Source organism: Melospiza melodia, chromosome 4 (assembly GCF_035770615.1).
Source record: "Melospiza melodia melodia isolate bMelMel2 chromosome 4, bMelMel2.pri, whole genome shotgun sequence".
NCBI lineage: Eukaryota > Metazoa > Chordata > Aves > Passeriformes > Passerellidae > Melospiza > Melospiza melodia.
In genome coordinates, this window is record NC_086197.1 from 17,283,961 (window position 1) to 17,296,609 (window position 12,649).

The 12,649-nt window shown below is 39.8% G+C and overlaps 1 protein-coding gene across 8 annotated transcripts in view; it reads left to right on the forward strand.

The window, feature by feature from the left end:
* BICD1 (BICD cargo adaptor 1) overlaps positions 1-12,649 on the forward strand; it is a 171,877-nt gene that overhangs the window by 75,277 nt on the left and 83,951 nt on the right. For all 8 annotated transcript variants that reach the window (XM_063154064.1, XM_063154065.1, XM_063154066.1 and 5 more), the window contains exon 2: positions 11,503-11,715. In XM_063154064.1, coding sequence (XP_063010134.1) covers positions 11,503-11,715 — 213 coding nt within the window. The remainder of the gene's footprint in view (positions 1-11,502; positions 11,716-12,649) is intronic.

A 12,649-nucleotide genomic window follows, 5' to 3' on the forward strand; every position in this document is an offset into this window, starting at 1 on the left:
CACAATGTAGGTGTTGCTGATTTTGCAGAATGAATCAGATGTCTGACTTCCACCTACCCGCAGTCCTTTTTTTACAGATATCATTCTTTCACACTCTTATGCATTCTTAACTCTCAAGATGTGTGTGTGCACACACGTGGTCACATCAGGAGCATTTGTGTGATAAGGGACCGGGGACATCAGGTCCTTAGCATGTGTCTTACTGAGTGGTTATGGCAAACTAGTTTTGTGGATTAGGAGTGGATGGCAGGTTTAATATTGTGCATTATATTTTATTTCATTCCTTCAGAAGGGTGAATTTCACAGTTGTCTTTATCTGGGTATTTCATGGTTTCACTCCTGTTCTTTATTATCTTAGCACCTTATCTTTGGGTCAGCTTGTTCATCCTTTTCTTTTACATGAAATCACATCTATGATACTGTAGCAAATAACTGCAAGCTTCCTTTTAACCTCTGTTCTGCTGTTTCCTTTGGTGTGTGTGAGCACATGTGCAGACACATAGAAATATCTTTGTACTTCATTGGTGCTGATGTGAATTGTTTTGCTTTAAATCTCTTTAGAAAAGCAGGAAACCATCCACCTCCATTTGTAGGGGGCGTTGATATTTGTGTTCTGCTGCTGCAGTTGTGCAAATGGCCATCACCCTGTGCTGTGATGCATTCTGTGACAGCTTGCTAAGTATCAAGTTCAGGGATGTGTGAGAGCTTTCCTTTCTGGAAAAGAAAGGGACAGCTCCTGCATCCGGTGCCGGGACAGATTTAGGCATTTAGGCAGCCAGCTAAGCACTCCCTGGCTGGCTGCTGACTGAGGTGTTTTCCTGGCTGTGCTGCTGATCCTCTGCTCTGTGGGCCACCCATCCATGTGGATGGGTGTCAAGGGAGGAAAGAAGACTTCCTGTTTAATGGAAACTGCTGCTGTGAAAAGCAAGATGCTAGAGGGAGAATCCTGGTGATGCTGAAGTGCTTTGAAAGCCTCTGTGAACATGAAGTGGTTGCTGAAAGAGCTCAGTGACAGGTTTTGCTGTTTTTCAAAAGTTTGTTGTTTAAACGGTTTGTAATTTGCTGGCGACTTCCACGTGAGCAAATACAGTGAATCAAGAGCCACAATACAGTGTCAGAATTAAATACAGAATCCAGAAATAAATACCCAAAGGGAAAATCTGGGCTTCACTGAAGCCAGTGAAATCTCTGGTCACTCTTTCAGTAGAACTAGATAAGTCATGGAAGCTCAGCTTGCATAGGTTTCTGCGGTTATCTTACAGTTGGGAAGATGGGTCACCCTGAGACAAAGCTGCTGAAAAAGCAAAAGCATATTATCCTCTTAAACTTGTTATCCTTTGCAAATTGCTCACTGGGAGACAATATATTTCACAAACAAGAGTTTTCATCATCAGGCAGTGTTATGCATTTGACACTGTCAGGGAACAAGGCTGGCAACTACTTAAGATTTGGTTGACCTAAGACAGGTCCATCTTATAACGATGCCTGCAAGCCTGGATGTTGCCTCTGATCCTGGTCTCATTGTTTTGTGTGTGGTTTTCACATCCCATCCTCTCTGCAGTTGACTTCCTCTGTGTTCATGCCAGAAAAGGCAAGTAGTGGAGGCAGAGCTGAGCCCTTGAGCAAAAGTGTGGGGAAGCTGTGGCTGGACACATGGCTTGGGTTGCAGATTTCTTACTTGTGAAGCCAAGTCTTTGTTGGATGACTGCCTTTTGCTTCTGTTGGGGTGACAAATGGGATCAGCCTGGAGCCCTGCTGCAGTTGGACATGTAGGTTCACAAATGCACAGCATGGGGCATGGTCTGTCTTCTTCAATTTCCCGTTGGGTTGGCTTGAGACAGACAAGTGTGGATGCAGCAGTGCCTGGAGCAGTGCCAGGCATTCCACCTTCTCACGCAGCCTCCTGTGTCAGACACATCCCTCTCTCCTCCTGAACAGATCTTCTGGCCAGCAAATACACCAAGTTCCTTTCATCACTGTCTCTGCTTTGGTTGGATAAATGGACACGGTTTTTTTAATAAAGTATTTTGTGTTTGTTTGGTATTTTTTCTTATTAGTATATGCTAAGTGAATTAAAGCTGTCTGAGGGTTACAGTGGCACAATTTATGGCAATCCCATTCTTTGAGTCTCACTTTTTTGAGGGGGTTGAGTAAGCAAACTATTGTTGCTGTAACATGATTACCAGTACCACCATATACCTTAAAAACTCACTTGCTCTGGAGACATGAGATTATCCAGCATTTGCAGTGAGCACCCAGCTGCAAGAGCATTCTCTGAAACAGCTGTGTGCACTGCACTGATCAATACCAATGGAAGCATAAGGTTCCCCGTGGTAATTCTGTGGATGGCAGCACTCTAATCAAACCTCCCTTTGAAAATAAGATCTGTAATTTTGGCCTCTTGTTCTGAATGACATGCTTTTATTTAGAGGTTTTTTCAACTTAACTTTTTAGGATTTTCTGTAAATGCCTGAAGCAGCGGAAATCTCTGGATAATCTTTCTCCTTTCAAATGTTTGATTTTAAAAGTATTGTTCTAAAAGTTAATGTGTGCCTCCTGCCAGCTTATACTCTATCTCCAGGAACTGGAATGTGGAGCTCTTTCCCTGTGTTCCATTGTCCAAGGCACTTGCTAAGCACAACTCTGGTTTTCACATGCTGACATTGAGTCATGTGTCAAGGAGAGAGTTAATTCTTACTAATTACCTATGGAGTAATCAGAACTGCTGTGCTGGCAATTCACATAAAGAACTGCAGAGAATAGGAGTGTAAGTGTATCCAAGCAAATTAAGGCTTTAAATTTAATGAGTGTGATTACTTTAGTAGGATATACAGAAAACATGTATTCTGTAAGTATAGTTGTTAATGAAATTCTTATTTTGAAGAACTTTATCAGACCTTTTTCTGCCCTGACTGCTATAGGCCCAAGACTCATCTTCCCTTGTTACTATGACTTTGGCTTGGATGGAGCCTTACTCTCAGGGTCAGATTTTTTATGACGGCTGCAATAAAACTGGTTGAGGGTGCTGGTGGCACTAGTTAAAACTCCAGATCTCTTTGTGCTCTTGGCATTAAAACTTCATGTCTCTGTATGCTTAAATAATTTAAATAATCAGATTTGTTTATTGCAGTAAAACCACATTGGTCTTGCTTTGGTCATCTCCAGTTTTAGGCTGGTGTTGAAGATACCTAAGGAAATGGCCAACTGTGAGTCGTGGCTCTTAGAGCTGCATGGTCCATGGGAAGTGTGGTGTCTATCAGTCCTTCCAGCACAGAGTTGCTCCCTGAGTTTGCAAGAGGTTCCTGAAGGTGATCTTGTCCATCACCTGACCAAGGTTCAAAGTTAAGTGTTGTTCAGGGTCTTGTCCTAGACCCTGAGTTTGGAAATCTCCAAGGATGGAGGGTACACAGCCACTCTGGGCGCTTATTTTGCTGCCATGCCACTCTCAGGGTGGATTTTCCTTTGTTTTGTGTGTGTTTCCTTGGTTTCAGTTTGTGGTCTTGTATCTTGCTCTTTTCCTATGCAGTGCTGAGAAGGATCTGACTCTTTGCTCTGTCCCCCTTCAAGTGATTCACTAAGCAGCTGGGGTATTTTTATTATTCACTACCAGCATGACTTTCCTTAGACCATTCCTAAAATGCTCTGTAAATGGGGTCTGACTATGGAATGTGAGTTTACATATGGGGAGCTAATGTGAAATAACTAGAATGTCCCAGCAGGCTGGCAGCTCCTAAAGAACTGGATTTTGGCATTGATTCTTTGCTGCTTTATTCAAGCAAGCATAGGAGAGAGAACTGCAATTATTTCACCCATTTCATAGTTAGAAAAAGAGAAGAAAATCAGTTAGAAAAGAAAAAATTAAGTTTTTGTAAAAAGGGGGTTTTGGTGCTCAGTGCAAATGTAATAGGGCCTCAGTAGAAGGCTTCTTTCCATCTCTGCCTTTGGGCACATTTTGTTTAAAAAAAGTTAAAAATCTCTTGATAGTCTTACATGCTTGTTCTGGTAGCGCTTCTATTGGTTTTAATTGAAATTTTGTAATAGCTGGATGTTGGTCTGCTAGTAATTTGTGCAAAATTGTAAGCCTCCTTATGTTTCATTAACAAGATATGAATTATTTTGTTTATAGAAATAATTTAATTACTGGCCATACAATTTTGAGCAGAGCTGCTTTAGAATTACCAGCATGAAACTAATTTGTTGCATTGTAGATAAGTGGTGCTCTTTGTTACAAGCTTCCCCCTTCTTGTGTTTTCTGTGCCTGGAGGGAATGCTTAGGGCTGGGGAATTGAAATCCCCATCTAGAGTGCAGTTAAAGGCAATTAAATGGAAATTCTCATTCACTCCCCCTTTTGCTGGATTGCAGGTGAACAATGGCTGTTGGCATTGAATGCTCATTTTCATGGTAGTGCTTTCTTCTTCTCTATAAATATTTCCTAACCATCACATTTAGGAGTGGTTTTGTTCTCATTTATAAAAAGGCAGAGTGGTTGCCTGAGGCCTCACATATTGATGGAAATCAGCACACTCTGTACTGGAACTGCAGAAGCATGGCTGTGTCTGTAGCTGAGCTGAATATAAATCTGTGTTTTCTGAAGGCTTTGTTGATTAGCATCTGATATAAGAATTTCAAGAGGACTGTGGATACTGAAGGGATCCACTGAGAACAAACAGAAGCAGCTGCGTTGTTCACTCTTTTACCCAAATTGTCCTTGGGGAGAAGCCTGTGAATTGTTGACATTTGTCCTACTGCTCTACATCAGCAAATAGACTCAGGATTAGTTATGTTTTCCATGTAGCTGATCTCCTTAACATTTCTGGCAGGGGTAAAACCTCCATCACCTTGGCTTGCGAGTCCCTTTTGCAAGTGAAATCTCTTATGCAGATATTGACTTGTGTGACTCTATCACTGCAACAGCATTTGCATTTTTATTGGAGACAGTTGAATTAATAAGCTGGTATTTGGAGATAAAGCTAAATGCTTTTTGCCTTTAGGTGGTAGCTTTTGCAAGTGTCCTTTATAGATTTCTCAGTTGCCTGTACCATGTGAGTAAGGTTGGAGAAGATCTCTAAGGTAAAATCCAGACTTTGACCAAACACCACCATGTCAACTAAACCATAGCACTGAGTGCCATGTCCAGTCATTTCTTAAGCACTTCCAGGGGTGGTGATTCCACAGCCTCCCTGGGCAGCCTGTTCCAATGCCTGAGCACCCTTTCAGTGAATAAATTCTTGATGTTCAATCTGAACCTCCCCTGGCACAGCCTGGGGGGATTTCCCCTTGTCCTGTCATAACCAAAGTATTTTTTATTTCAGATCATGGATGGAACTGTTCTAACATCCTTTTCACTCAGCAGCAGATACTCTCCTCTACATTTTTCATATGGGAAGTTGAGCATCCTCAATTATCTGTAGCAAAGCATGAATTGAAAAAAAACATGTCCTTTAAAGTTTAATTTTCACCATTTTCAAAAGGCAGACTACTTGCATGAGAACAGATAAGAAGCCCCCCATTTGTTAGCTTGCTTCATATTGACTGCAAAATATTTAACTTTTTTTTTTTTTTTTGAGAAATGGGGCCTTATGAAGTAAAAGGTATGTTGTTACATTAAAAAAAGTAAAACTCAAACATACAAAAAATCCCATTCATCTTTTGTTCCATAGAGCATAAAACTGATTATCTTGATCTGGAAATCTTGAAACTACCAATGCTTAGCCAGGTGCTTGGGTACAATGGAATTTTGATTAATTGTCTCATTCCTTTTGATTGGGGAACAGGTAAATCTAGGAGCCTTGTTTCATGTTCTGCACTGAAAGGTAAATTAGTGATGAGATGGATGCTCAATCTTCTGCCTCAGCAGAAGAGTTCAGCATCCTGCTTTGCTGAACACAGGAGCAATCAGACAATCAGCTGTTTTCAGCTAGCCTGTCAACCTAGAGGTTTGTGATCTAGTTTTCTTGCTTATAAACCCATGCTGATTCAGGCTGTGTTTGCAATCTGGTTTTGAGTTTTCAATCTGCTTCCCTGCATGTGCTGTCCATCTCACATGCACTATCCACACAATGCCTATTAATTTTTTTCTTCTGTCATCATTAAGCATGCATCTGCCTGTGTTTTCATTGCAATATGCCAAGCATTTGCATTTGAGGGCTTTAATAACTTGAGTATTGACTTCCAAAAGGAAACTATTGACCTGTCTCAGCCATCTTAAATGAACATGAGAAGGTCATGCCAGCTGCATAAAGATTTAGCCCATGTTGTGACAAAATTGAGAGGTCTAAAACTTGGTAAAGTTTTAAGAAAGCAGATATAATCTTGTGTGTGGCTAGAACCCATCAGTCACCTCTGCAGTGGTGTTTTTTGCTGTTGCACTGCTGAGAAACGTGTTGGGTTTAGATTCAGTGCCACATCACAAGTTATGGAGGAAGCAGCTTTGTACCAAGTGAGTTTGAGGGAAGGAGCAGATCCTGCTCAGCCTTCCCTAGAGGGGATTTTCTCACAGACCTGTCTGCCACTGATGGTCCTTAGCAGAAAAAATTCAAAGAACTCGGAGCTTTTTGTCAATGAATTTTGGAAAAAAAAAACCAAACTAGAAAAATACTCATATATAATAAACTTTAAGAAAACTCTTAGCATAGGGACACAGGATTGCAAATGACTAAAGGAATATTTGGTGAAAATGGATATTCCAGTTGTGCAACAAAATAAGGCTTGTTCCTAGAACCAACCCATAGCATCCTATGCTATGAGCAAAGATTTCCATCTGTGGTGCCATACTGACATTTGACTAGGAAACATGCTACCCTCTTGGATAATCCAGGCTCTTTTCTCCCTGCTTTTGTGCTATGAATGTGGAGGTAACCAATACATAATAAATACATGATTCTGCTTTGCTGCAAGTTAGCAACCCAAATAGGTAATCATTGGAACAAGTTCAGTGCTGTAGCATTATGCATCAGAAAAAACTACAGCCAGTGTCAAAGCCATAAAGGTAGGCTGCCTGCTGGTCCTGATAGCAGTCAGGTTGTGTTTACTGCTTATTAATTATCCCTGGGTAGAAGAATGAATTTCTGTGAAGCATTTCCAAATTCCAGACCCAGAAGGTTATTAGTAAAAATAAAAGTGAAATTCAGAAATAGCAGCCTTCATTACCTACTTAAGTTTTAAACTAATCTTTTGCATGTGTGCTGCTTTCTACACCTAAATTAGAAATCTAGCTTCTTTTTAGTTTCTTTCTTGAAGTGGTAAATACAATTTTTGTTTTAGACATCATTTTATGTCACTGCACATTAGCTTTATACTGCCATTTATATTTATCATTTAACTATGACATGTCTGGAGCAGTCAGTTTTCTATTTTTCCTTTGTAGATCTGTGCCCATTTTGTTCACAGCATTATTTCTGTCATACTTGTTTGCTTCTCACACTGGAATTTCCATCTGGGGTTACTTAGAGTTCAACAGAAAATGGTGATTTTCCTCCAAAGTTCACATCTTTCTGCATGATCAGATTTGATCTCTTCCTTGTGCGCATTCACTTTTACCATCCTTTATCATGACCTCAAATAGCGATCACTATTTTATTGTTCTCAAAGTTCCAATATTAAGATGCCTTTGAAAAATCATGGTAGTGTTACACAGTTCTGAGGTTTCAGGAGAGACATGTGTATACATTGTTTAATGGTGTCTTGTTACTTGAGTTTTACAACCAATTTATTTAAAAAAGCATCTTCTAACTCAATCAAGAGCGTCCTTCCAAACAAAAACCTTGAGAGAAGTGATGGGACCAGTGTAAGGTGAAAATCTGACTGCTCTCTGTTAGGACAGTCTTTGTTGAAGCAGTAAACTTGCCTCAGTCTTTGTGACTGATCTGAGCTATTGTGCCCACTCTGGGAGGGGATTTCTCAAGGAAACAGAAGCCCTGAAGGACTACACAGCCCCTTCTGGGTCCAAACTTGAATCTGGAAGATGTCAGGAAATCCCCACACTGTGATTACTGAAACCAAGAGCCAACAAGGGACCAATAGTGATTTCTAAGTGGTTTTAATGAGGAGTCCCAGAAAGCAGTACCATGCTGAAAAAAGCAGTGGTAATTAACTGATAGATCTGCACAGTACAGTACATCATCTACTCAGAATACCTGAGTCCATTCCATGAAAATACCAAGACATTATTAATGAATAAGGGAACCTCTGCTTTGCTTTTGCATTGTTTTTCCTCTCCCTTGGGGTCATGTCACAGGAAAGCTGTTTATTCACTCAGACTTCCATGGCAGGCTGGTGTTCCCACATATGCAGCACCACAAGGTATTCAGCAAACCAGTTTGTATACAGCACATGACCCAATTACCCAATTGCAAGTGAACTTCCTTTAACTTGCAGTCCTGGTCATCACCTTCTCATGTGAGCACAGTTACTTGAAATATTTCATATCATAGCCAGGTTTTAAGATCTTACAGATAAGTAAATGTATTAAGCAAATTATTAAAAGATAAAATCAAAATAGAACAAATATTTGGCTACCAGCTGAAAAGTATTGATATGTGATTTAATTTACAAGTGATCAATCTCATGGAAGACTTTAAGTGGCCATGTCTGGAAAGTTGAAACCTTTTGGTGTTCTGTACAGGCTATGAAATAGAGAAGCAGAACTTTTTCCTTGCTTAGAATTAAGACGTATTTCATGTTCATCTCCTTGTTGCATTGATCTGCATAATTACCATCAATGTCCTAAGTGAACTATGCTTGCTTGCTTTCCTTCCCCTCATTTTAACATCTTGGTAGCAGTTTAAGGAAGAAATTCTGCTATACAGGTTACTTATCACTGGGACAGATTGCCCAGAGTTTATGGAGTCTCCCTCACTGGAGCTATTCAGGAACTATTGGGATACAATCCAGTGCCATGTGCTCAGGGATGACCCTGTGGTTGGACTAGATGACCCACTGGTCCCTCCTAAGCTGATCTGTTCTGTGGTATAGTAATGCTCAAACTGGTTTCATAGGAAAAAACCAGTTTATATATTTTGTGTGGTCATGGGTACAAGGAAATGTGGAGTACATATTGTATTTGGGTCACCCCCAGATGGAGGGGAGAGAATGATGAATCTGACTCCATGTTCTCAGAAAGCTAATTTATTATTTTGTGATACTATAATATATTAAAGAATACTAAACTGAACTATGCTAAAAATACAGAAAGGATACTTACTGAATGCTAACAAGATAATAATGAAAACTCGTGACTCTCTCCAGAGTCCTGACACAGCTTGGGCCCAATTGGCCAAAGAGTGAAAAAAACTCACAACAGAAACCAATGAAACCATCTCCAAACACATTCCACATGAGCAAAACAGAGGAGAAGCAAATGAGGTAATCATTGTTTCCATTTTTCTCTGAGGCTTTTCAGCTTCCCAGGAGAAAAATCCTGGGTGAAGGAATTTTTCAGAGAATGTGAATGTGACAAGTACACAGTAATTTTCCACTATGATGTGCACCCTCCCCAAAATCTATATTCATAGCTGTTCTCAAACATCACACATGCTAAAAGTGCACCTTCAAAGTACATTAGGGAAAACCTGGTATGCATCTGGAAGGCTGCCATCACTTGTACTGGTGTTGAACTGTAGTTCTCTGATAGAGAGAGGGCTCCAGGTAACATTTATTCATGAGCTTCTCCACCCCTGCAAGTCCTGCCTGCTCTTTTGCTGTGTTTTGGTTTTACCCCTTTACATTTGTCTTATAAATCTATTTACAATTTGTAAATACAAATTGGAATATTTGTATTATTTGACTTTATTGACTGCTTTATTTGACTGCTGCTTTTTGCTCAGTCTCAAACTGGGAAAAGTGAGCCATAAGTATGTAGAGGAAGATAATTTATTAGCAGTGTTCCCAAAACATTTGTCTTAGATTCACAGATATCAGTGCTTAAGTTTCATTAAATTGAATTTCTTGTTATTTGGAAAATCCTATTTGGAAGTTGCTGATGCTTGCTATTTCAGTAACTTACAGCTTTTTGAGAAGACAGCTGGGTTAATACATTATTGAATATTTTTAGAATCCTTTAATGCTGAGTTCACAGGATTCTCCAAGTGAAGTAGACTTAAAAGCTGAGAAGTTTTAGAAGAGAGTTTTACTTTGAAGTTTCTCAGGGTTGCTTCAGTTCTAGTGCCAGTAAAGCTTAGAACATGTTCTGGAAGGCTATAAATAGCAGCAGTGAAGCAATGGATTTAATTTGGCAAGGCAAAGGAGGCCACAGCTTACAGTGGGTACAAATGTGTGCTGTGGTTTTGCAGAACTGGGTAGAAATTAGGCTTTTAGGAATAATTTTTTACTGAAATAGCATGTTACCATGACTCAAATTTCTCTCATGTGTTAGGAGAGAGAAAAAAAAAAAGATGTTGTTTCAGATGTGTTCACTTGGATTTAAGATACATGAGAGAACTTCTGCCTGTGTTAGGCTAAATAGTCTTCCCATTAGAAGCCCTCTTTTGTCATTCTCCAGAATCAGGTCATGTCATTTTCAACTAAGTGTCTTTTCTTAAAAGGTAATACACTCAAATCAGGTTTTGCTTTTATTTTATATTTTATTGCTATTTTTATTTTTGTGTCTATTATTTTATTATATTTTTTTATGTTATTATATTTTATTTATTATATTTATGCTGGGTTTTTCCCCCGTTTTTTATAGTTAAATGATCTCTCCATCATGTCTACTATTCTGTCTTGTAGTTAGCTTTCTTCCAGGTTACTCCAGAGCTGTCAAAAATAACATCAGAAATTGTCACTGAGGAATACTGCCTTATTAAATTGATCAGTGTAAGCCAGTAAAAAGGAGACAAGCATTGAAATTCTTTCACTACTTAAACATTTCTCAAACAGTTAAATATCCAACAGAAGCAAAAAACACTGAGTATAAATGAAATGAAAGGGCTCACACAGTCTGTTTTCAGCTTCCCAGAGGTGTAGATGGCCACTGCTTGGTTCTCAGCTCATATATTTTCTTCCAGGCTATAGGAACATTTTTCCATACCGGGAGATGAGCTCCTGTAGGGGGAAGGGTTGTTGGAAATGGAAAGCAATTCAGTGAGATTTATCAGCTATTTGTGCTCTTTAAGCCAAAACAAACACATTTATTTTGCGGAACCAGAGAAGAAAGGAGTTGATGAATTATGGGCTGGCCTCGTGCAGGAGGATTAAACACTGGCACTAATTAATGGCCAGTTAGCAGAGCACCATCTTGATCTCAGTGGTGGTGAACTGGATGGGGGCCATAAATCCAGACTGCAAACAGGAGCACTCTCAAGATGCTTCATTCCAGCCAAGTGGCATGGTGGCCCTCAGCTGCTGGGACAGCGTTTAATAGGTCAGAGTTTGGGATTTACAGATCTATCCCATTCCTGCTGGCTGTGCAGCTGCTCTGTACTGTTGATAATTGTTCTGATTGTTCTACTGTTGGTAATTGTTGCTTCAGTAGGTTTTTACTGTGCTCTGTTTTCCCCTTGCAGGCTTTTGGCCAGTCCTTCTCCGTGCACCGCAAAGTGGCCGAAGATGGCGAGACGCGCGAAGAGACCCTTCTCCAGGAGTCTGCATCCAAGGAAGCCTACTACCTGGGCAAGATTCTGGAGATGCAGAACGAGCTCAAGCAGAGCAGGGCTGTGGTCACCAATGTTCAGGCAGAGAATGAGAGGCTCACTGCTATTGTCCAAGACTTGAAAGAGGTAAATGGGGCTGAATTTCTTCAGGGTATCATGGATAACGTGGCTCTGAGTAAACAAAATATTACAGGAAGTGAAAATGCTCACCTCCCAGTCTGTGATATTCCCAGAAACCACATGGCATAAAACATAACTTTAGTTGGGTTTAAACAACATCACCACCTTAAAACTATAATAAAACCCAATTCAAGAAGCTGTAATTCCTAAGCACCCTTAGCATTTTGCATTATGTTTTATAGTACTAAATTTTACATAAACACATTTTCTGCACTGTTCTGATATTCATGCATCTCTTCTCTTTCTCAGCATTTACGTAATTTCTCAGGTATTCTAGACTGCCTAGAATTAGATGAAACTTTTGCTGGTTTTCTTTTACTGTAAAGCAAAATTAAAATGCATGCTCTTATTTAGAAAATGGGTAACAGTAAGGAAGCCAGATTATTGACCATATGAGACATTGAATAATTTTGATGGAGAATTAAGTAGTATTTAATAACTTATCTTTTTTCCTATTGGAATCTGAAAATTATGGAATGCAGCAGAGCAACTACATGCAGGGGAAGGCAGCATTTGGAAATGAGCCCACATCTTGCCTGCATTCCCTGGGAATGCTTAGACATAGGGATTCTCCCCACTGTCCAGCTTCTGAAGGAGATATTTCCTATGTGAATCTGGAAAGTGATTGCTTAATGCATTAATTTGTTAATATTAACAGCTGCCATGTTTTCTGTAGCTGGATGGAATAGCATCCTTTTATCCTGCAGAAAGCCCTGGAACAGGGTATCCCTGGAATTGAGCCTTTACTCCCATTGAGCATTTTTATTGTACACTTGCCCATAATACAGATCAGGTTTCAGGAAGAAGTAGTACACACATGCCAGCTGTTCCCATATTCCAATTAAAATATGTGATTGTGATTGCTGTTGCAGTTGTTAAC